The 25,032-nt window shown below is 50.4% G+C and overlaps 1 protein-coding gene across 2 annotated transcripts in view; it reads left to right on the forward strand.

Moving 5' to 3' along the window:
- PLEKHF2 (pleckstrin homology and FYVE domain containing 2) overlaps positions 1–13,405 on the forward strand; it is a 14,417-nt gene extending 1,012 nt beyond the window's left edge. For both annotated transcript variants that reach the window (XM_026050000.1, XM_026050001.1), the window contains exon 2: positions 10,585–13,405. In XM_026050000.1, coding sequence (XP_025905785.1) covers positions 10,599–11,345 — 747 coding nt within the window. In that variant the 5' untranslated portion in view covers positions 10,585–10,598 and the 3' untranslated portion in view covers positions 11,346–13,405. The remainder of the gene's footprint in view (positions 1–10,584) is intronic.
- The last annotated feature ends 11,627 nt before the right edge of the window (positions 13,406–25,032 follow it).

Below are 25,032 nucleotides of genomic sequence, written 5' to 3' on the forward strand. Positions count from 1 at the left end.
GCTCGTCCAGCAGCACTTTCCCGGGAGCTCCGCGGCGGCATTGACGGGTCCGGCACTGTCCCGTGAGATACCCCATAACTTCCCTCCCGAATTCCGCCTTGTGGGCGCCCGTGGCCTCTGGAGCCGCTCCGGGGCTTTCCGCACAAATAGCGACGCGGAGGAAGGGCCCGAAACGCGGAATGAAAACTGGGAGCTGGGGAGGGCGGCTCTGTTTCCTCCTTCCGACCCGCTCTGGTTTGGCAGCAATTGCAGCGGTGTCTGTCCATCTAGACGCGAGTTTTCATTAAAGGCAGCGGTGAAATCAGTCTTTAGCGAGGGCGGCGTTCGGTTTTCCTTAAATGAACACCGAAACTCGGTCCATAAAGTACCTGCTGTTAATGTTCTGAAGCCCACCAGCGATCTAGGAATTATTCCCAGTAGAACAGATGCATCCTGATGGGCATGGATGCAGTTTTTCTTACCCTTGAATTGTGTTTTGGGGCATTTACCCTGCAAAGGGGACTAGACAAATAGAAATGCAAGTGAAGGGTCAGGATGAGGTGTGTCCATGAGCTGTTTTTGCAGCTGAAGATGTAATTTTTCAGAAAATTACCAGTAACTAAACTATTAAAAGTATTGGCCAAGCAAACAGCATGCAAGTTTTTGCTTTTACAGGCCCTTTATTAGTGGGTGACATCAAGTTAGGAACTCTAGTGTTAGCTACRGAGAAGTTTATTGCATGTTGATAGGTAAGAAAGTTAATATTCTCTTTTATTTTTTCTGTGTTAAAACCTGAAGCAGTCCAGAATAAAGCTAGAGATTTGCTTTTGATTTATTGTGAGCTCTCTTTGTATTCAAGATTTTCTACTTGAATTTTCTTTTTAGTGGTTGATGTGTGTCAGGAGGGTACRAAAATACTATTTTGGAATAGAGCCACTTTTTTTTTTTTTTTCTTATAAAGGAGATACGAAGCTTTATATTGCAGAGTTTATTAGATTATATCGTGAAGCTATATTGCAGAAAACCCCTTGTTTTCACAGTGGAGAGGGCAAGAAAAGCTGCCCTGTAGCCCGGTGTGATAGAATGTGTTTATCCCCCTACAGTTTATTTTAATGTTTCCATAAATTATAAGCTGTGATGACAGCTGCATTAGCAAGCAGAGTCCTGCAAATTCTTATCCATATGAGTAGTCCTGTTGAAATAAATGGGTTTGCTTGCATGAGAAGTTGCTTGGCCGAGAGCTGTAGGACAAAGATTCTCCTTTCATGAGGGAACCTCTGCTGAGCTAAGGAGCTTTCCGAGGGAGCAGCGCTTTGTTTTTCAGCCTGGCATTTTAGTGCTGCAGTGCTATTAATGAGTCAAAAACGCACTGATGTTTTTATTTGTTTTCTGAAGTTGCATAAGCTGCTTAAAGTGCTGCTGGTTTGGACTGAATGAACGTGCTCTGGGTGTCCCTGCAGGAGCAGGGGCTTGGGCTAGGTGATCTCTAGAGGTCCCTTCCAACTTCAACCATTCCGTGACTCTGGGAACGCTGCGTTTTGGTTAGCCACCAGCAAATGATAAAAAGAAGTTGATTTGAAGACTTTAAAAATTGGTTTGAAAGTAATGGCTGCCTCCCCTGCTCCGCGCATCGTGATGTTTTACAGCAGAACAGCGCTTAGCCCATCAGCGTGGCAGAATTCTGGCATTTTGTATAAATGCAAAGAAGAAAACCCCGAAATTTCCATGCTTCTGATCGCCCTTGTTGACCCTTGTTCCCGAATGCCGTCGGGATGTGGATGTCGGGGCGTTGTGTCCCTCAAGCAGAGGGCTGGGTGCAGGGGGGCCGCGCTCAGGCCGTATCCGCTCCTGCGCTCCGGGGCCTGGCCCTTCCCTGGACACCCCTGTGCCCGGAGCCTGGCCCTTGCCCTGCCGCTTCCAAGCGCTTCTGCAGCGTGTGGAGTTGCAGCACGTTCTTGGGCACGTGCTTTTCCGAAACGTATGCATACCTTGTTAATGTAAATTAATGCAAGCGAGTGTCCTACGCGCGGCGCCTTTGGGCTTGCCAGGGAGCGGCCCCTTTGGAGCAGGGAGCGGCGCAGCGGCTGACTTCAGTGCAGACGTTTCCGCCGTTTCCAGAGCTCCTTCTAGCCCTGCTGTCCCTGCGGCTCCCAAAATGGGCCTTGCCGTTGCCGAAGAGCCAAGGAAGGGTCCTGTTGGGCGCCAGCAATGCGGACTGGGGGCCCCTCTCGTTCTGTCCCCTGGCTGTGCCCAGCCGGCAGCGCGAGGCCCCAGGGCTGCTCCTGGTCCCGTTCCCGTGTGCTGCTGCAGCTGCCTATGGGGGTGAGGAGCACGGCGAGGCCCCCAGCAGCGGGACGCATTGTCACAGTGTCCCCGTGACCTGGGGCTCGTCCCCGTGATGTGGGGCTCGTCCCCATAACGCTGGCCCGAGAGAGCAGAGCAAGTCACCTAACTTATGGCGCTGCTGAGAGGGTGACGGGACTGCTGGTGCCCGCGGCTGCTGCCTCCCTGCAGCCCCCGAGCGCCTTGTGGCGACAGGAGCAAGGCCACGTTACGGTGCCTGAGCCTTGCAGCAAAGCTGAGCCTGGCTGCTGAGCCCCTGTCCCGCGTCACTCCCAGGAAAGGCCTGGAAATGTCGGCCTGGTTAAAGGAAACCCCCGCATCCGACACCTTTGCTTTGCAAGTAGGACATCTGAGTTTTTAAGGGACACAAACGCGTGAAAATGGCACGTACTGAAATGATGGGGTGTAACAAGCAGAGAGGCTGTGGTTGCTGGCGCTCTGCTTGCGAGTCGTGGGCTGCAGGGGAGGACTTGGCGGGTTGTAGAACAGGATAAAACTCCTTGTGTTGCAGTTACTGGAAGCAAGTTCACAGCTCTTAGCTAGTTTTGGCCTTTTAACAATATTGACTCTTTCCATAGCTCGCCCGTGCTATAATCCATTCCTTACAGCGCRGTCCCGACTGGGCTGGTTTGTTGTCTGTTCTACCTTGGCCATTCCAGGTACCTGCGTGCAGCAGAGGGGTTGGGTGTGAGAAGGGCAGGATCCTGCTGAGGACGGGCAGGAAGGCGGGCGCGGGGCGGCTGGAGCGCTGCGCGGAGCCCGGGCTCCCTCCTGCCCCGCTCGGGGCCGCGCTGTGGGGCTGGGGCGGCTCCGCTCGGCGCCTCCATGAGGAGCGGGCTGCCCGGCGGCGCTTCCCCCCGCCGCTGCATTCCGGGTGCCCTTTTCCGCACGGATCGCGGGACTGGCGCTGCTCTGTGACCTTGGGTGCTCCTGCAGTCCACGTGCTGGGCCTGATATGCGCGGGTGTCCCTGTGCGTAGTCTAAGCACCATCGTTGGCACGTACGGCTTTCTGCTGCGTACCCAGGCTGGCTCTGCTCGGACTCCCTCCGTGCTCTCCTCGGCTTGGCTGCACCCTGCTCGACGCCGGCCCCTTCCCTGCTTTTCCTTCTGATTCCTCCTAGCGACTCGAGGTCCCAGGGGCTTTCACGGCATATGGTACCGAYGGGGCTGCAACTAGGTCTTAAAATGCGTGGAAACTCCTTTGGGAGCCCTGTGCTGGTGTACGCTCCAGATGCCTCGGGTAAGATACAAGAGGCCATTTGTAAGCGCCAGAGTCTAAGCTAACCGCTGCTAAAGCTCTAAAATACATCAAAAAAATAGAAAGTTAAACTAGAAAGTTAAAAGGGTGTTTTCCCATGACATCAAAGATTTATTCTGAATATTGTGTTTTTTACCTCTTCCATTTGTTTGTTCAATTCAGTAATTGAAAAGGGAGTGTGTGTCCTGGGCATACATGCATGTATGTATAGATACATACATATATGTGTACACACACACACTCACTCAGCTATTTTACTTCCAAGCCCCTTGTATGGGTTTCGGCGTGGGGGCAGCTGCAGGTACGTGGTCRGTTCTTGCCTTTCTGCATCTTGCTTCCTGCCCTTGAAGGACCAGTTGCTTTGCAGTGGGAGCTCTGCATCCATCGGGCCAGGGCAAGACCAGTCTCCAGAGCCCTGGCTTGTTGCAGACGGCAGCAATAGCAGTCTATTAGCTTAAAAAATAAAAATAAATAGCTTAAAATATATATATTTTTCATGGGTGTGCATCCTGGGCCTCAGCAGTGAGGTCTCTTCCCCCTTGTCTCATAGTTCAGATACTTCTTCAAAGATCCCATTTAACAGGGCTGCATGGAAACGCTCTCTGTCCCCAMAACGTAGCTGCACTTTCTGTGCTTTCTCGGCCCACTGGGGTAGTGGCTGCYCTAAATTTTAAGGGCAGCGTGCTCGTGTTGCAGGTCTGACAATAAATAATGGGTGTTTTTTGTTGGGGACTGTTGATGTGCCGCRAGGCTGCCTTACGCAACTAATGAATTAAAGCAGCCGGCCGCCTTTGTAAGCTGTACATTAGTGTGCTAAAATTAACTGCAGCCGAAGGAATTAGCGAAGCGTGGGGTGTTGGGGAGTTGGGACAGGGGCTGCGGGGCCCCGGGCGGCGCGGGGAGCTCGGCGGTGGGACGAGGTTGTGCCGGGAGCGCCTGAAGAACGCGGGGCTGTTGGGATGGTCGGGATGGGATCCACCTCCTGTTGTGACAGGAGGCGACAGGAAAGGAGGGAGCTGTGAGTAAAGCCAAGGGGGCATTGCCCTCGGAGCAGCACTCACACTGAGTGTTTCAGTAGCGGCCAGCATAGGCCGGGCTTTTCCTCCCTGTGGCCAGGAGAGTTTTTAGCCATGCTAAAGACCTTCCCCCTTCTCTGAACACAGCGTTTTTTGGAACAAGCTCTTTTAATTTTATCTGACTTCCAGGGTTGTTGTGGCCGCCTCTTTTGTTTCTGTTTTGCAAAGAACAAATGCAGAATCTTTGAAAAGATTTAACTGAAACTGCAGCTAGTTGTTAGAGTGGTATTGAAGTGGATGCAAAATACAGAATGAAATATTAATGAGACTGTACATGCCTTAATGGCAACTTAAAACTTCATTTTCCTCCATATTTTATTCTGTATGTGAGCTGTAGAAGTGAAGTTGAATGAAATCCCTTTTCCTGGTATTTTTGTATCATCTTTCATCAAGGTTTATTGCCCCGTTGTTAACCAGTGAGACCAAAGCAAGGCTTGCAGTATGTGCATCTCTTTCTGACCTGTATCGAGAATTGCAGAATATTTGCTGTGAATGTGCTCAATTCCACAGGTTTCTGCACCAAAAAAGTCAGTTTTTTTTTCCTTCTTCCTACTTTTTTCCCCCTCCTTTTAAATCCTGTAGATCAAGTCAAGAGGTGTCATCTTGCAGACCAAGTGTTTAATGTACATTAGATACCCGGTTTCCTGATGGTCCTGGTCTTCCTTAGGTTTCCAATTTGCCTATCTCCAGATTGCAAAAGCTTTGCTAAATTTCTGTATCTTTCATATCTGATTAATGTGTGTGATTGATTTATATCTATATTATATGACAGCGTAGCCGCATTTTAGTTGAAATCGGCATCTTACTAAAACCCTTGGAGTTGTGGAGGCAGACGTGGAAGAAAACCAAACTGTTTGACTCCTGGTTTTGTCTTGAGGAGCCCTAGGTGGCCCTCGGCAGAAACCTTTTATAATGCAACATGTAAATTAAACCTTAGGAGGAAGGAAAACAGACTCATTTAGAATATATGCAGTGGAAGGTAGTTGCTAGATGTGTTGCATAAATGCAGGTGAGAGAACAAGGGCTTTGTGTGATAACCGGGTAACGCTGTTGCTACCTTTTTTTTAAATCTTACTCCATTTGTTTTCCTCCATTTATGAATCTTTTTATTCTCTAGTTTACTTCAGTGTAACAGTATCTAGGTTATAGCCCAGCTTGCTCTGATCCCCTTTCAGAAACCTKTCAGGTAGTGGGATCAGGTCCTGGCGGTTAATAAATGTTTCATTATTGGGCTTGTTGAATCTGCATTGGAAATACCTAGTATCTGGTGGTAGAGAGAGATTTTAGGACCTTAATGTTGATTATTTTTGACCTCCTTTGCATTTTTCAGCACGTTTATTATTATTATTATTATTATTATTATTATTATTATTATTATTATACGATTGTCCTCACTTTGAGTGTATATAATAACAGAGGAGCTGTCAGCATCCTGGGGCTGTAACTCTGTACRGTCTAGGCTGCCTTGTTTGTATTAACCTAGCACTGCCCCTGGATTTAGTATATTTAAATTTAATCAGCAATTGCTAATTGTGAGGGTGGTAGATGAACTTTCAGTTCTGCACAGGCTCTGCACATACTTAAAGCAACTGTAGTAAGTCGGTAGCATAAGAAAAATGATTAAAAATAATAATAATTTTTAAAAAGGTGCTTCTTTTTAAGGTGGCCTGCAGCTCAGCACAGAATGTCCTGTGTCTCGAGACGTGACATCTTACCTCGGTTCTCCTGCCTGTGTCAGCTGCGCTGGCGATAGTAGGATTATTATTATTATTATTATTGTTATTATTAATTTTTAGTTGACTCGTCTGTCTTCAGCTACAGCCACTGCTTGGTTTAGCCTGGCCTTAGCAGAGGTAGAGGGGCCATGGAAGACACACGGATGTTATTGAGCGGAGGGAAGTGCCCAGTGTGGAGCCGCGGGAGACGCCCGGTCTGTGGGGCAGCGGGACCTGCAAGGGGCCCTCGCGGCGGCCGCGGCTCCCCCGGGCCGGGCTGCCCCTGCCCTGCTCGGCCCTGTGGCTCCTTGCCTTCCCAAACGTGCCCTGTGTTTGCTCGAGATAAAAGGAGAGCTTGAAAGTGCTTCGGAGGAACAGGTGACCTCACACTTGACAACTTTTAAGATGATTCTTATCGCTAATATGATACGAATGTAAAACAGAATGGAGTCGAACGTTTTGCTGTTTCTGTAGAATCTTTGTGTGAGTAAAAGTAGGAATGGTTTGGTGGGAAAAGYGTCGTGGAGCTGGAGCTTTTGGCGCAGTGGAATAAATTGTCACTTTTAAATGGCATATTATGCTGTGGTAACGAAAGCCTCTGTGCCACCTCCTTATCTAGAAGTGGCTTAGCAAGAACACCCGTGTATGAGGCAGGGCAACCTGGAGGTGTTTCTGCTGCTGCATTTCGAGAGCTGAGATGTGTGTGTTCAGAAAAGCCGATACMCTGGGAAACTGGAGGCAGTAACTGGTCCAGTTAACGCTCTTAAGTTGGTTTTGCTGTTCTCCATGTGTCTTGTGGCTCCAGTTAGTGCTTCGGGTTGCCTGCGAGTGGGACTTGCTTCACAGAYGGGATGGTCAGAGGCGCTTTCCTAAAGTGCATGTGGGAGTTACAGAGTCCCAAACTGTGGGACTCTATAAAATTGTTGCCTGTTGTTTTTTCAAATAGCTCTGTGCGCCTTGAGGAGCTAAAGCTCATCCTAGAAGCGTGTTTTAGATTTCTAGGAAATACAGCCTGGCAGTGTAGGCCTGACTTAAGAGTCTTTTAAAAGAGTTGCTATCCCGGTAGTCCCAGTAGCTTGCAGGAATTCCAGGATCCCAAGACATGCTCCAGCACCCTGGATTACTCTATTAACTTGAGCATATTAATCCATTAGCTGCTTCTCATCCTGGCCAGTACCAGGACCTTCAGCAGAAAGTCTAAAACTGTCAGCAAATCGTTGKTGTTTAGGGAGAAGTTGCCACCCAGCCCCGGGACCTGCTCCGGCATCTTGCACAATGTATCTGAGTAAATCTGGGGAAAGGAATGTGTGGATTTCGCAAGGCTGATGGCAGCGAGCTGCATAGCTCCGCTCCAGGACGCCGTGGCATCCACGTCCTGCTGTGCTACGTTGCTCATCAAAAATGTCAAAGAAGTCCCAGCAGTTATTTAATGTGTTTAATAGCTCCTCCTGTGCGCTCGCAGGAAGAAGAGGTGGGATTTTTATTTACTTCTGGTGACTTTGAGAGTCTCCTGTTTTGTATTCCTTTTATTTTCCAAATKTAGTTACTCGGGTGTTTATAACCATGAGACTTTCTCCATGAGACTCTTTCTTCGTTGTCATTACCTGTTTCTCAACTTCCCTCCTTTCTCACAAAAACAGTCCCCAAGAGTGAGTGAGCATTAGTGTGCACAGGATTTCAGATGGCTTCTTAATTTTAAATTCTCTCCAAGAACTTGAAATACAGAGGAAGGTGTCAGGGTGCCTATTCTAAACACCTAAGCTCTTGGTGCAGAAAAAGGCAATTTCTGTCATGTAAGAAGGTGGAAATGATTCACCAACAGTCTAATGGCTCCCATTACCTTCCTTGAGGCTGGTAGGCAATAATAGTTGAATGSCATTGACTAAAGCTTAAATCCAGCAGAGATGTCAGCATCTTACCTGTCTTCCTGATGGCCCTTAACTTGCCCCGAATTCCTGCCCAGCGCCACCAAGGGGTTGTGGCACACACCTCTGAAAGGTGTGTTTTGGGCATGGCTCGATAACATGTCATTTGTTTAAAAAAGGAAAATGAACCACTGACGTAATTGTGAGATTTTTGCTGTTCTTTTTTTAATGCTCACTGTGCTGTTGAGCGCTGGTCGGCGGTGCTCACCGCCGTGCTTTGTGCTGTAAACTGYCTCATCATCCCGGTCTTTCCTTCTGTCGCCTTCCCCTTCCAGTCCCAGCCCTGGAGGACTCGGCTTGGTGCTAATCCTGATCYGATTCACTCTCCTTCTTGTGATGGCACGAGCAGGAGGGGCCGTCGGATGCGTCGCCCTGCCCAGCCCCGGGGAGAAGCGAAGAGAGGCCGCTGGGCTGCTGCTGCAGACGGATTCGAGGAGCGTCGTGTCCATGAATGGGCAGCTCCCATAAAGGGATTTATGGACAGAGCTTGGAAAGCCTGGGTGGGAGTAACAGGAATAACCAGTTCAGAAATGCATGGCTGGTGATGGAGGTTGAAATAACTCCCTTTATTTAATTTCCCCCAGACTCACAGCTCCCTCTTGTTTCTGGAAACAGGAATAAATAATATTTTTGAAGAAAAAGGAGATGGGGGCAGTTCTTCTCGTGGGAGAAGGGCAAGAAAGGGGTGCAGTGTGCAGACAGGTGACTTGCCCTTGCAAGGACCAGGGCTGGAKCCGCGGGCCAGGGCTGCACCCCGGCCCCTCCTGCCCCCAGGCTCCCTGTCACGAACCCTTYAATCTAAAGGTTTTATCTAAACTTYGCGGCCATCCACATGGTGCCGGCGCCGTGGCTTTGTAGCTCCCCTGTCAATATRTAAGACCGGCTATGACATTACGTAAATATGGTAACTAATGGTGCGCGGCATGTCAGGAAAATCCAGAGGAAGCACTGGGGGACAGACCCCCTTTGGTGCAGTGTGAATGGCTTGAAAACACTCAGTTATATCCGACCAAGCCGCTTAAGGAACTGCTGTAGTGAACTCATTTAAATTATTTTTCCCCAAACGAATTCAAGCCTTAAAGCAATAACCTGTAACAGTATCCTGGTTTTTTAAATCACATGTAACCCTGCTAATGTGGATCTGTGTAATCCGAGCAGGTATAACCTATTTAGGCAAGGCCTGGTAAGAGACTTCTCTGCAGTTACTTTGCAGAAGTTCCATCCAGGTTTTACAAGGCAGTGCCCAAGCCGAGATGTCTGTGTCTTTACGTCAGGGTCTTGCCAGCGTCTGACAGAGCCAAGTTCTCATTTCAGCCCAGCTCCATCTCCGTTACGGGCTGCTCCTGTGCTGTAGGCAGGCAAAGTGTCCTTAAAAGAGAAGAGAGGTGAGCGGAGAGGACCCTGTGCAGTAGGGCAGTGTCGGTAAATGCGGGTTGTAGATGGGGGAATTCCTGCTTATGTGCTCTCCTCCGGGCCTGCTTGGAGTGGAGTTCCCGAGGAGGTGGCTCCTGGGTGCGCAGGGAGGAAGGCGTGCGAGAGGGAGAGCCGGGGAGCTCTACCTGAGCGCGGAGCCGCTGCGCCGGGTCCCTGGGGATCGCGCTCTAAGTCGCCGCTTGGGAAGGAGCAAGGGGGGCTTTGCTCCAAAGGGAAACGGGAGCGTGCGCTCCCATTGCCTGCGGGCGCTGCCCCGGAGCCCCTGGCGGGACGGGCTCCGCGGTGCGACCTCTCCTGCGCTCCCGTGTGCTGGCGACTGCCGGCCCCGCWCGGCTCCCGTGCTTCCAGCGCGTGGATGCGCGGGCCTTGCACGGGATCTAAGGCTTGCACTCTGGAAAAAGAGCTACCGAGCTTGCTGGGGATGATGCCTTCCGATGCGAGCGTCAGTTACASGGTTTGTTTGTCCTGGCAGTCTTGGCTGAGCAGCTTGGAACCGGAGAGTGACGGGTGATCCCCTCCCGTCCTACCCGCCGAGTGGGCACAGACGGACATGAGCCCTAAAAACCCCACGGACGGGGAGCCTCCTGCTTTGCTGCCAAAGCTCTGGCAGGGCCGCACGGCACGTGCCGGCTGCGGGACAGCGCTGGTTGTCGGCCGGGAGCCGCCTGGAACGTGTTTCCTTCTGCTGGCTAAAAACTCGGAGGTGTTAATTCTTGGTTAAATCCAGCCCGAGTTGGCGCCTCCGAGCCAGCAGCTTCTGTTAGATATTTAAAGATCTGAGGGGTTGGTGCCTTCCTTGCTGAAGGCTCTCGTTGAATCAGTCCTAGTGACAGTTTTTTCTTTCTCCCCCTAGGATACTGGTGAAAGATGGTGGATCGCTTGGCAAACAGCGAAGCAAATACCAGGCGAATCAGCATYGTGGAAAACTGCTTTGGAGCAGCCGGGCAGCCCTTGACGATTCCCGGGCGCGTTCTCATCGGAGAAGGGGTCTTRACGAAGCTGTGTAGGAAGAAACCCAAAGCGAGGCAGTTCTTCCTGTTCAATGACATTCTTGTTTATGGCAACATTGTCATCCAGAAGAAGAAATACAACAAGCAGCACATAATTCCCCTGGAAAACGTCACCATTGATTCCATCCAGGACGAGGGCGACCTGCGGAACGGGTGGCTCATCAAGACGCCCACCAAGTCCTTCGCGGTCTACGCCGCCACCGCCACGGAGAAGTCCGAGTGGATGAACCACATCAACAAGTGCGTTTCCGACCTGCTCTCCAAAAGCGGGAAGACCCCTAGCAACGACCATGCGGCCGTGTGGGTGCCGGACTCGGAGGCCGCCGTGTGCATGCGCTGCCAGAAGGCCAAGTTCACGCCCGTCAACCGGCGCCACCACTGCCGCAAGTGCGGCTTCGTCGTGTGCGGGCCCTGCTCCGAGAAGCGGTTCCTGCTGCCCAGCCAGTCCTCCAAGCCCGTGCGCATCTGTGACTTCTGCTTTGAGCTCCTGTCGAGCGGGGAGCTGGCCGCTTGCCCGCCCGCCCGCTCGGACTCCTACAGCCAGTGCCCTAAATCCCCCTTGAATGACGTGTCCGATGACGATGACGAAGACAGCAGCGATTAAGGACCAAAAGGTGTTGGGTTTTTTTTTGCCCCGTGCGTTGCAGCTGGTGTTTCAAACCACACGGAGCTGCTTTTAGGGGGAGCCTATAGTCAGCTTCCTCAGGAAAAAAAAATATCTGTTCTAGCCATAAAATACGCCTGAATATCTTCAGCTATGATGTGCCTCGATCTACAAATTCTCTAGACAGTAGATTTTTCACTCCTCTGCAGGGATAGACTGTTGCCAATGTTATCAGATAATTTTCCAGCTTCTTATACTTGAGTTATGTCTAGGTTACACGTTTGTGGAAGATTGGAAAATGTATTTTCTTAATTTAACAACCCATGCTTCCTTTTGTTTCGTGTTGATATGTCACGTGGGTTTTTGGGATACGGGAGGAAAAATGTAAGCGTGTGAGAAACAGTCATATTTTTGTGAATCCCATAAGATTATATATATATATTTTTGCTGACCACGCTACATAGGGATAAATCGAAACTAACTACAAACCTAAATGTCACARACCTTGGGAATTGTTCTTGTTCTGCTCTTATTTATGACTTCCGACACCAAGCAGTGCCTTGTAGCAGTTGTGCTGATTCAGGAGGAGCCAAGCCAAGAATTGCATCGATGCTGGTACCCGAGAGCCCCTTGGTGCTATTGGAAAKAACCGCTGTGTTCAGAACGGGATGGTGGAGAGATCTGATCACTTGGTCACTGCAGTGGGCGACTGGGACCCTCTCTGTGYGTCCCCCTGTGGGTTCCTGTGGGGCTCTCTGCAGGAGCAGCGTGGGGATCCCGCTGTGCAGGAGCCTGCCGTGGCTTTCCCGGGGATACGGACACGCTTGCTTTACGGAATAGCTTACACGTTTCACATAACAATTTGGCAAATGCGTGCTGAAACTGCAGTAGGGCAGCGTAGCATTTTGCTGCGCTAGCTTCTGGTTTTGGAATTATTTCCCAAATGAAACACTAACGTTTTCYTTTGTTTTCTTGGGTTTTATTTTTTTGGTCAGGAGTTTTTGTTGACTCGTTTAAAAATGACCTCCGGTTCCGAACGATCAGCCTGCACATAAATATCCCTATGGAATTGGCTTTCCTTTTTACACAGCTGACCTCAGGATAAATGTGAGATGCAAGTTACTTCATTCAAAACATATACCCAGGACCAGGAAAGATGCATCCAAAGCCTAACAGCCAGYGCAGAAAAAGTCGAGTAGAGAATTCGTTTTAGTTTTAATAAGTAGCTGAATACAGAAGTGCTGTGTTTCCTAGACACGTGAAGAGTTGTTAAATCCACAAGTGCTGTGTGTCTGTAACGGTAGCATTCAATTTGGAAGGAGAAAAACCTCTTTGAAATAACTGTATGGAAATATAGTAGCAACTGACTTTAACTTCTTTTTTTTTAAAAAAAAATAAACACTTGTAGATCTTCAAGTGACAGTTTCTGCACTGTTTGCCTTGGCGCTAATTGGGCTAAATATTTATTGAATAAACAATCAATGCTGCATATTGCACTAGTCTCCCATTTTGTACACTGKCAGTCGTGTTTTTCTTAGGAAAATAAATAAAATAAAAGCCAAGCACTTCAAAGTTAGGGCCTTTGGAGAGCTGTGTAGCGGCTGGAGCTGCCCTTGGCCTGGTGGTCTGCAGCACGTGGCCTCGGGTGAAGGTCGTGCTCATYTGATGGGCAAGGAATCCCAAATATAAGTTCTTTTGTAAGCACTAAGGAGTGTTTGATCTGCTTTGAAGCACACACAGAAAAGGGAGAGCGCTTGGATGGAGACCAGGGACCAGGAAGAGCTTAAGATTGTCAGATAATCCGTAAATGGTTGAGTACTCGGAGCCGAGGTGACCTGTGCTCCTTTCTTGGGAGATGATGAGCTGCTGCTGGGGAAAAGAGGCTCTTCGGAGAGGCCATTTCCAAGTAAAAGTGCTTACGTCTTGTGCCTTCGTTTCTCAAAAAAGCAGCTTTTCTATTTCAGGAATGGAGCCTGAMCACGTTAGTTTTTCTCCATACTCAGAGTGCGATCCTCCCGCGTGCGTACGTTCCAGTGCCCAGCAGCGAGGTCCTTCCTGATCCCTTGTTTCCTCTTCGTTCCGCCACCAAATATGAATGTGTCCTGCTAAAGCTCCCGGCTTTCTGTGGACCTTTCTCAATGTTGCTAGATGTTGTGCTTCCTTCTCGGCACTTTTTGGAGGGGATGGGGAAAACCTTGGGGAGAGTTCGGGGCACGTCCTGTATTTCCACRTGTCCTTGTACCTGCTCCGTGTGTCTCATTACCTGTGAACGGACCTTGCAGTGTGCCGCGCCGGTCCCTGAAGCTGTAACCAAACCAACGATTGTGTGTATGGGAGGGGAGCGTTTCACCTGAGAACCATGGATGTGGTCCAAGCTTTTTGAGAAAGTACTTAAAAAAAACCCCACYTCTGGTGGTATTTGTATCCCTCACTGGTATTTGCTGAAACGTTGCAAAATGGACTCAACTGCTCGTGGACTTTCACGTTCTGGAAAGGGCTCAGTTTGTACTTTGTAATCTTGTTTTGTCAAATTATTTTTCTGTACAAATACATGGTGTAGCTGCAAGCCTGTATGTGTTCAGTTTTCTTTAACTGTGGGCCGTTAAGGGTGACAGAAAACTGGTTTCGGAGGGATGTTTTCTTCCCTTTTTAACRGCAAGCAAACCGACTGTCAGCAGGATTACTAAAGGGGGAGTAAATATTGTGAAGGATGAGACTTGGCCACGTTTGGAATAAGTGTAGTGGGGATCTAGAAGCAACAGGCACAGCTGAGCAGGGGAGCAGTTTGAAACAGGAGGGAAAATGAGCGTTTTGCAGAGTTTGGCTTTTTGTTGACCTAGGTAGCCAAAGCCCCTGGAAAAGAGGCTGGAAGACTCAAAATTCCTTAATGCCCGTGTCTGAGCAACTGTCTCCCCAGCTCCGAGGGCGACGGACACTGGGTCTGCTTGGAGAGGAACTTGGAAGTGACATTCCTGTATCAAACGGGAGAGCAATTTTATACTTTTCCCGGAGCTCTGTACTCTTGAGCTGTAAAAGCAATTCAGCAATTAGGGCCGGCCTGCCTTATGTAAACTTTTTCCTGTTCTTTGTGGTAGATCTMATCTGCTCTTTTTGATTACATTCTGCAAATCAAATGGGAAGAGGAGGAAGTGGTGTCCGCAGTCGCTCTCCTGCGAGGCTCTGCAGGCAGCCTCTGCTTTGCAGAGCCCATGAAATCCGTACCTGTACTGACGAAATGCACACTCATTTGCTGAACCCGAGGTCAGATTTTGCGTGCTCAAGCCCCTTGCACGGGAACCTGCATTTCGCAGTGCTGGAAACGCTAGAGGGAAGTTACCTTAAAGTTACCTAGACCGTTTTTCTTTCGGGTTTGATGCCGATAAGCTTCCCTTAGCCGAGGAGGAATCTGCAAAAGCCGAGCAGACAAGTCCTGGGGTTATTCTCCTCAAACTCCATTTGCTCATTTTTGAGCTTTATTTACCGACCGTTGAGTTTGTAACTGAGGTTTTTAAGGTCTCTTATCTAGCCGGCAGCTTCTAAAATTAATGACAAGCGCAAACCTCCCATCCGTGGGGATGGGAGTGTCCCCCGGGGATAAACTTTAGCTGACCGCTATTCTGTTTGCAGGAGGAGATTACAGTAGTTATCGGTTACTGTTTAAGCGGAAGCAGATTATGAGTCGCACTATTGAGATTTTGCATTTACTTGCAACTGCCACATGCTGCCGGAAGAAAACTTGCTTCTGGTAGCAGAGACAGCGGGAAAGGAGCAGCAATTCTCTAATGTCAAAGTACAGGTATTTGCAGCAACCAATTGTGGGGACGGAAATCTTGGAAGTTACTGTTCATTGCTCCTCACTTGATGAAGTTTGACCTGTTTGTGCTGCAGGGTGTGCGCAGCCAGCGGGCTCTCCTGGCCACTGGGTGCATATTCTTATATAAGCGTATTCTTTAGCTTGTGTAAGCTGTAAGGATAAAGTTTTAGTAAAATTGCCGTTATGTRTGTCTAGTGTTCTTAAAAACTCTCTCAAAGCAGTTTCTTGCAGCTCAAGAAGCTACCAGGTAACAGCAGCAGCAACTCCGGACCTGTGGTGCAGASAGGAGCTGCTTCCCCGTCCCAGCCCGTCCTTATTTATGCTGAAGGTAACTGGATTAGAGTGTGTGTGAGAGAGACATCGCACCAGATTATGCCCTCAGCCCAGCCAGGCAGATGGTGAGAGCCCAGGCTGGTCAGGTGCTTTCAGGCTAAGGAGTTCAAAAGCTTAAACTTTAACAGTCCGACCTTACGTAGGTAGCCTGGTTTTTCCCTGATGGAAAGTGAGTATATGGGGACTGTTTCATTGCAGGTGTGCGTGACTTGCAAGTAGTTTCATTTCAGCTCCTGGCTAGACTTGATGTTTAGATTTTTCTGTCCAAAACCTGCTGCCTGTGTGCAGATTTAAGCTTAGCATGCCCTGCATTGTATGAAAACTGTCCAGTGTGTGCATGCARAATGCTATGTAGCTTCTTGTAGCACCCTCTGAGGCTTTTCTGCTAAAGCTGAAGGGATTTTTAATTTCTTTTTTAAATACTATTACTTATGGTGTGCACCTGGCCTGCCCCTTTTTATATATAACTTGGTGTTTTGAGCAGAGAGTCTTAAACGTTGGGAGGAAATACCAGCTTGGCTTTCAAACAAAGCAGCCAGCTCTGCAGCCCTCTCTCAGTGAAACGGTAGTGCTTGGGAAAGGAGGAATGCCAGGAAAAAACAACTTCTGAATGAAGTTCTCCCGTTGACTTTTAATGCTGGATAGGGCTTCTCCTGTCGAGCCCTGTGGGCACGGGGCAGCCTGTGCCTCTCGGAGGSGATCTGCTTCCCCTGCTTTGTGGCCTGCCTAATGAAAAGAGCTATTGAGAGCTCCTTGCCTCCCTTAATGGAAGCGAAGTGTGGCAGGGCCTGGAAGAGGGAACCTGATCTTCCCTGTGGGTGAATAAAAACATTTTACTGGCTGCATGAAATACTGGGGCTGATGCTAGGGAGCCGCTAGCCTTGCTGATGTGGGCGCAGCCAGGCCCCGTGGAGCGGTGTGGTGGAAACCAGCAGGTCCAGCCTGTCACCAGGAGGCAAACACAGCAGCGAAATGGCCATGGCCACCTTTGAATAAGGGTAACTCTAGGTGGTCAGCACACAAAACCTACTGCTCCTCACCAGGCATGAAACACAGTGTGTGATGCTCGCGGGCCATAGACCGAGTCTCCGTAATCTTGACTTTGGGCACTGACTTTGAGGTAACTGTGAGCAGTGCTGTGCTCCTTGCGTATAGCACTGCTGGCCGTCCAGCCCTGGCGCTCTGCAGACAAAAACATGAAGGAATTKGGCTTCTCCCGACATGCTCCGTACCTCTCCGGCCAGACCTTGGGGTGTCCTCTGGCAAAAGTTGGCTTTATATGCAAAGCAAGGCCTGGAAAGCAAGGGTCAGGGCTTGGTTGAGTTAGGGCCTTGTATTTCATCTTTATTGGGTCAAGCCTTGGTTTGGTTTTCCAGGTCCCGCTGCATGGTGTGATGATATTCCAGGCTTTATCTTCTTTTGGCCAAGACACGTTTCGCTGCATTGTACAGCGAAAGTACAAACTTTAAAGAACGCTGCCCACACTCGTCTTGGCTTGTGGGCCAAGGCGGAGGTCTCCAGGGTTCAGGGCTGCTTCCCAGCACGGCCTCCTGCTTGACGGAGGCTCTTCACGTGCTGGAGCTTCCTCGCTGCCGTGGCCGCGCTCCCGGGGCCGCCCGCCCGGCCTGCGGGCTGCCAGGGCCCGTAGCCCCCCAGGCAGGTTGAAACGGAGCTTCTGGGTCGGCCAGAGCCGCGCAGTGAGGGCCGCTCCGCACTCTCGGGCGCTCAGGGCCGCGTGAGGGCCCTTCGGCCCTCTGCCCCGTGCGCCACGGGGCCGGTGGTGTCGCCCCCAGAGCGAAACCCCCGAGCTGGGCTCTGCCTTGCTGCCTTACAGGAACTGGGAGGGAAGGAGGATGCGTCCCGGGTGAAGGGGTATCATAACACGGGGCTTTACTTCTAAATTCTRCGTAACCTCATTCATTACTTCAGTTCTGTCCCCACTTCCTCCTCTATTTTGTTTTTTAAGAGAAAAAGGTTGCTTGAATTTTTACTGTTCCAGGAGGATGGCGGGAGAGAGTACAAGCTGATACCGGTGCCTTCTTTGCTTGCACACAGATGTCTCACAGGGAAGTTTCCCGTCTTTTGTTGCCATCCTCCTCTGTTACACACTCTTACACTTGCCCCTTCCTTTCCAGGTAGGAGAACTGTGATCCAACCTCTTTTATTTTTTGTTTTCCCGCAGAAACTTTGGCATCTATCAAATTGGGCCTTGCCGATACTTTGATTTGCTCCCACCTTTACTTCATGCACCGAACGCCTTGGTGTGACGATGCTGTTTGTATCCCCAGTGCTGCGACTGTTGGTYTGCCTGTGCCCCAAACAGCACTGACACCGTGACTCAACGGGAAGGGGCTTTCGGACCATTTGCTGAACTTTCCAAGGAATGTGCTGCTGCCTAATGTCAAAAGCCCTTCCATCCRAGCGTGGTAATTAACCTTCTTGGTGAGGCTCGCAGAGCTGCAGTGCTTCAGGTGATGGAGGATGTGCAGCCGGGCACGCGGGGGCTCTCTGGAAAACCACCATGAAACAAAGCGGGATGGGGCTTTGCGTGGCCCGGCGTGTCTCGCTGCGGGATGCGGTGGCTCCGGGCGGGAGCGCGTGGGGGATGTGTGTGCGGGTACGCGGTGCCCCGGGGCTCGTCAGGCGCCTCAGCCCCACGCTGCCACCATCCTCCACGGGGATCCTCGTGTTTCCTCAGAAGCCTGTGGTAATTCTGAGCAGCTCGCTCGTGGAGAAGCTGAGGCAGGGTGACACACATTGCGACGGATCCCTGGCACGGAGGCAGCTTGACCGAGCTTCCTTTTAAATAACGAAGTGGCTCTGCAGAAGGGGTTGCAATCAGGGTAACGGCGTGGCCAAGGAGCAGCGAAGGGCAGGGGAGGAAGCGGGGGAGCTCGAGGGGTTTTGGCTGCGTTGTTCCCGGCCGGAGCTGGCAGCCGCACTCCTGCCAGGTCGTCCTTGCCGTGCAGCAGCCGGGGCTCCTCTGGCAGGTGGGTGCAGGGTGCAGCTAATGCTCTGTAAAGCTCTAAATGGTCTAAATCCGCATACGTCAGAGCCGGCCTGTCCCCAAGTGCCATCTGTGCAGCTCCGGGCTCAGCTGCGCGCTCGGAAGCGGCAGCGTCCCGGTGCCGGGGCAYGTGCGGCCCCCGAACGCGTGAGCGGGGCTGAGCGGAGGCTCGTGCAAAGCGCAGCGCGCGGCGCGTCCTTCAGCCACGCTCCTGAGTGCCTTCGGAAACCCTCCCCAGGCCTCACTCACATCCTCAAGTCCCCTCCTTCACCAACATTCTTCATCCTATCAAAGCCATTGATCCGTGCTTTCCCCTCGCACATGCTGAAATCCATGGAGCTGGCAATGACCCGAGCTGCGGGCAGTGGGTTTCCAATGCAACTTGTCCTTGGAACGAACAGGGTAACTTGTGCCATGGGAGCAAGCGATAAGCTCGGCCATGGCTCTGCCCTGTTTGTGTCTGCTCCCCTCTCGGCCCGGAGCACGTGCACACAGGTGGGGTCTGCACCCTGTGTTTTGCCTCCTTTCCCGTTTAGTTCCTCTAAGGCAAAGCCGTGCAAGCGAATTTGCAAAACCTGTCTCATAGCGGGCACGGTGGGTACTGCTTTTCCTTTCGCCCCGGATTAGGGAAGTGACTCCTCATACTCAACTGATGCGCAAAGGGGGAATCTGTCATGGGAGGAGAAGGGTAAATTCTCTTATCCAGCTCATCTGAGGCTAGAAGAGCCCATCTGAATGCTGCTGCTGTTTCTCTGTGGGTTTAAAATGTTGGAAAAAGGAAGAAAACAGAGTGCTTGGGGTTTCTCATCCACCAGGTCACCAATAATATTCATGGATTCACTTATAGGATGAGAGCAAGAGGAAAATCTTTGGTTTTAGCTGCTCTCAGTTTGTTATAGCAATAACATTTGCGTCCTTTAAAGGGAATCTGTGTTCTCATGGGCCCAAGAGTAAACAGAGCAGTGAAACTAATGCAACACTGATTTACAGCTTACTTGAAACTGATAAATATCATTTATAAGGCTTCCAGCCTTATAAACTGCTCACAGGTAAGTGGTTATAATTTCCTGTCTGTGCTTTGGGTAAATTATTCAGTGTAYGGGACTACAAGGACGAACAGAGGAAGAACAGATAGTGAGGTCTGAATGAGGCAGTGCTGTGTCACTCAACCAGCATCACAGACTGAGGAACAAACTGCGGCAGTAACTAACACCCAGTGGCCAGCCAGAGCAGGGCTTAAGCAGCGTGCGGTTACTTTAGGTGTTTCCTCTATATCTCTACTTTATTCTCTTCACAGATGAGAAGCTCTCTCTCTCTTTTTTATTATTATCTTTTTTTTTCCCCGTTGCTCTTTAGCAGATCCCTTCAGTATTTCTCATTAGGGTTCCTCTTTGGTCTGAGTTTGCACTTGTATAAATGCAGCCTCATTATTCTGTGGTGCAGGAGGCTGCACCTRCCTGCTCTCTTTCCAGGGCTGAGCTTATCTTAACCGATACCCGCCCACACGTTAGTCCTTAGGATGAGAAGACCAGAGGATACAACTAAGCAGCAATAGCAGGAGGGAAGCCAGACTTCTAAAGGCATCAAACACTTCACCATGCAATTACTATGGTATGCTGTGAAGCAGCTGACTCTCCTATTTTTTTGTAAAACACAAACCTCTTAGTTGAGCATTTATCTGATGAGATGAGGGACGTGCAAAGTGAGCAATCTTGTCCCTGCAGGCGGCTTGTGTGGGTTTCTGTTTTTAAAAGGGAAAGAAAAAAAGATTTGAAGATGCAGCAGATATTTGATCTGCAATCCACCTCTGAGCTGGTTGAATATTTACTCTGTTGTTCATACAGTTAGTTATTAAAAGCCTTATCAAGGAAGGAAATCAGAAAGGAGGCTCATGATTCAAACCGAGTAGGCACCTAGATGTGAAGAACATCACAAGGAGACTGTGCTGTACACAGGGAGACCTCACTATTTATGAATCCTCAGTAATGTTGTTCTTTCCTTGGAGAAAGGTCAGCTCGACTGATCATCCTGCAAAATGACCGTGTCCTGCAGTCCATAGTCCATAGTCCATAGAAGGGGTTTGCGAGCAAGCTGGCAGCCCCGAGGGCGAGGGAGGTTTGGGTTCTGGTGGGGCTCTCAGCTGCGCTCTTCCCAATACGTTATCTGCCTGGGCTGTGATGATGGTGACAGCAAGATCTTTATTCTCTATCTGGCCATCTGGCTTCACAAGACTTCTGCTTTTTTCTTTCTTTTTTTTTTTTTTTTTTCTTTTTCTTTTCTTTTTTTTTTTTAATCAAATTCTACTGATATCGGTGGACAGATTCAACAGCTGCTTAGTCTAATTAGGGAGGTTTCCAAGTGTTTTTTTAAAGCTCCTCCTGCCTGTTGGAACACAAAGCACAGCAAAATGTCCAGTTTCACTGCACAGTAAGTGGTTTTGGAGGAAAACTGCAAACAGGACACCTCGAAGCTCCCAATCCAAAGGAGAAATAAAGAGCCCGAGGTGGCATGGGGATTTCATTGCGTTTTCAGAGCTGACTCGTGATCTTTAAACCTGGTCGTGCGGCCATCTGCTCCCTCTCGCTCGGCAGGTTTGGTGTCTGTGCCGGTCACAGCACGGTGTAGCTAGGGGCTTCGTTAACAATTTAGGGGCATCTAAAGCGGGGAGGGCCGAGGGGGCGAGCGCAGCCCAGCTCCTGCCGCCGGGGCGGCTCCCTTGGGATCCCGACCCCGTGCGGATCCTCCTGCTCCATGCGCAGGGCTCCGGCTGGGCCTGCAGCGTGGGGGTGGCGCAGGGCCCGAGGCAGCGGCGCCGTCGCCCGCCGCCTTCCCCGCAGCGCCGCCGTGAGGGGGGACGGCGGCCGGAGCACGCGGGGAGTCACGACGGCCGAAGGGAAGAGAAAATGGAGCCCGGGTGATGAAAACGAGCGAAAGAATGAAGACTCGTGAGCAAACGTGTGGCTGGGGTGGCCTGAGGCGCCTCGTTGGGCGCAGGAACGCGGTGCGCTCGCCTCTGGGGCACCCGGGGCAGGTCCCCCGGGACCCAGGCCCGTCCYGGGGCTGGCTGTGGGGCCAGCGCTCGGCTGGTGACCCACAGCAAGGGGCAGCCTCCTGCCACCCTGTTCTGCCCTGGTCGTTGTCCTTTGGTGTCCCCATCTGGAGCTGCTTCACACAAGGAGCCCGTCCCAGAATCACAGAATCACAGAATCACAGAATCACAGAATCACAGAATCACAGAATCACAGAATCACAGAATCACAGAATCACAGAATCACAGAATATTCAAGGTTGGAAGGGACCTCTACAGATCATCTAGTCCAACCTTCCTGCTCCAGCAGGGACACCCAGAGCATGGGGCACAGGGCGGCATCCAGGTGGGTTTGGAGACCTCCAGAGAAGGAGACTCCACAACCTCCCCGGGCAGCCGGTTCCACTGATGTGTCACCCTAACAGTGAAGAAGTTCCTCCTCCCATTGGGACGGAACTTCCTGTGCTCCAGCTTATGGCCATTACCCCTCATCCTATCACTGGCCACCAATGAAAACAGCCTGTCCCCTTCCTCCCTGCATTCTCCCTTCCTGAACTTACACATGTTAATCATATCCCCTCTCACATTTCTCTTCTCCAGAGAAAACAGGCTCAGCTCAYTCAGTCTCTCCACGTACGAGAGATGTTCCATTCCCTTAATCCCGCTGAGGGACACGGGATCCAGGATGTGCCCAAGGGAAAGTGCCCAGGTGAGGCGGCTGCCAGGATAATTTAGTCAAAACCTTGCAAAGCTTTTTATTTTTTATATAATTTTTTTTTGCTCTTCAGGCTCTAGGAAGACCCATTCTCACCCGCTTAGTGCAGAGAATTAGATGATGTTCAATACTATAAAAATAAACCCATCTCAGGCCAGTTCCTTCCTACTAGAGCCATATGGTCCTTTTGGACAGCGACAGCAATGCTCAGTGTCTGCAACACAGCAAAAACTGGGTTTTATCCGAGATGTGCACCTGAGAATGGGGCTGATCTCCAAGAAGAATCCATGTGAAGTTCGCTGCATCCCAGGGAAGGCATCCGCCTGTTTATTAGCAAGTGATAACTGCCTCCGCCTGCTTTTGCACATACCAGTCATGTCTGTGGTTTGTTTGTGTTTTCTTTCGAAAATAAAGACACAGTTTCTGACGATGTGATGAAGCATGTGGGGACTGGAAATTCCGTTTGGAGCATCCACGCCTCCCTCGGGCATTACACGAGTGGCCACAAGGTAGATGTCAAGGACAGCTTGGTTTCTCTCCAAGCACTGAGTAGCTTTAAATTTGTGGCACCCCTGTGAGTGGCTGCTGCCTGTTTTRCAGAGCCTGGCCAGGATTTTGAATAGGGAGGTATCAAGCAAAACAGTTGCTTGAAGCCACAAAGCAGCCATCCTTTTACAAAGCTTATGTGAGTGCTTTTCCCTCAGCGATTCTCTACTTCTTCCTAAAATTGCAAGGAATCTTAACTGAATAACACCAGTTTGAATTTAAAAAATATATGTATTTCACATATATTTTTAATGTATTTTTCCCCAAACCACGGAAAAAGCAAAGCCCTGGCTCTGGCTCGTGGGCTGTGGGGAACAGCAGCCCCCCAGGAGCTGCCCCAAGTGCTGCCTGGCTGCTGCCCAGCCCTGCACAGGAGAGCCAGACCCACCATAAAGCCCTTGTGATGCCTCTAGGGTCTGATGGAGCAGCATTTCCGTCCCAACAGGGCAGCAAAATCGCTCTGTACCCAGGCATGGACTACGTTTGACTGCTGTGAGGGTGGAATAAAAATATTTTGGTGTTTTTTGCTCCCTTGCATTTGCACTAGCTGGTTGTACCTTACCTGTGAAAGGTGCAAGTCAGGGCAGAATCTGGCTCTCAAACAAAAGTGTATGTGTTTGTATACAGCTATGCAGATAGGAAAGCGTGTGAGTTCTCGATGTATGTATTCCAGAATGCTTCTGAATAACCAGAACATGTCTTATCAACATGTACAAATACCTGAGGGGAGAATGTAAAGAAGATGGGGCCAAACTCTTCTTAGTGGTGTCCAGTGACAAGACAAGGGGCAATGGGTACAAATTAAAACACAGGMAGTTCCATCTCCAYGTGAGGAGGAACTTCTTCACTGTKAGGGTGACAGAGCCCTGGCACAGGCTGCCCAGGGAGGCTGTGGAGTCTCCTTCTCTGGAGGTCTCCAAACCCGCCTGGATGCCGCCCTGTGCCCCGTGCTCTGGGTGTCCCTGCTGGAGCAGGGGGTTGCCCTGTGCAGCCACACAGCTTGTCAAAAAGGGCCCAAAGCAAAGCAATGGCAGCGGGGTCTCCCCAGCAGTTTCTGGCAAGCCCAGGAGATCTCTGACTCGGGTCACCGCTCACCAGCTTTCAATGCAGCCTTGCTCAGGACCACCAAACCAGATGCCCTTTCTTTAGCACTAATACGCAGTTAGTWCTTTTTCTGCTGATTGCTTTAGCAGAAACCTCGAGTCTGCAGCCACAAGCAGAGTTTGGCAAGGACCAGCTTCCCCAGATGTTGGTGCCTTTGTCCTCACTGGTACCAGGATGCGCCCTGACGAACTGCAGGGACCCATTGACCAGGAAATCCTTTGTCCTCCATGTAGGCAGCTCCTGTTCCCTTGTTACGGAATCACAGAATGGCTGACCCTATGCAATCCTTTCCCTGCAGTCTCCCCTTTTTCACTTGCTCCTGCTTCCACACTGCTGCAGAGGCTGAGTCAGAGTGCAGGGTGCTGCTGGCTCCGTCTCCACATCGAGTCGGATCTCAAAGGGGATCTAAGGAACCGCATGGCTCACAAATTGCTCCTGTGCCTGCATAATCTTGAAACTGCTGTGAGTGCAATTCACAAGCAAGGCTGTGTTACAGTTTGGTTTCCTAAGTACGTACCAAATTTTAGGGCAAGGCCTATGAAAATATCCCCAGGCTCCAGGTGCTATTTAATTCTCTTGGCTGTGCTGTGTTAGGTGGAATTGAGGGGTAGGCTTTTGTTCCACCCTGGTTTGTCTTGATGAAACAGAAAGACTGTTTATGGTGGCTAGGAATGAATCATAATGAACCTGGCCTATTTGTAAAGTACCATCTCCCTAACCAAAGGCGTGTGCCAAGAGCACCAGACATTCATCACTTGGGCGTGAGGAAAGAGTYTGCAGCTACGGGACACCTGGTCGCGTAGCAATACGCATGTATTTATTAGCTGCCAGGAAAACAGGTTCTCCGGTGTGAATTTTGGCCAAATTACAAGGAACACAATGAGTTAGTACCAGCTAATGCGCTCATCGTAACTACTTCAAGGGAAATGAGCAGCAGTCGCAAATGGGCTCTTCCCTTTAATGTCACGGTTTATTCTGCCTTGCTGCAGGCGGGCAGGAGGGGAGGCTTCTGAGAGACACCAGGGACGGTCACTAAGGGACCTGCAGGCCTGGCCGAAGCAGAGGGCACCGGCTGCTTTCGGGCTTCCTCTCTGTCTGGGCACAGAGGCCGCACAGGTTTCAGTTACAGCGGCCTTGCAC

This window comes from Nothoprocta perdicaria, unplaced genomic scaffold (genome assembly GCF_003342845.1).
Source record: "Nothoprocta perdicaria isolate Ctin4 unplaced genomic scaffold, notPer1 scaffold_64, whole genome shotgun sequence".
Lineage (NCBI taxonomy): Eukaryota > Metazoa > Chordata > Aves > Tinamiformes > Tinamidae > Nothoprocta > Nothoprocta perdicaria.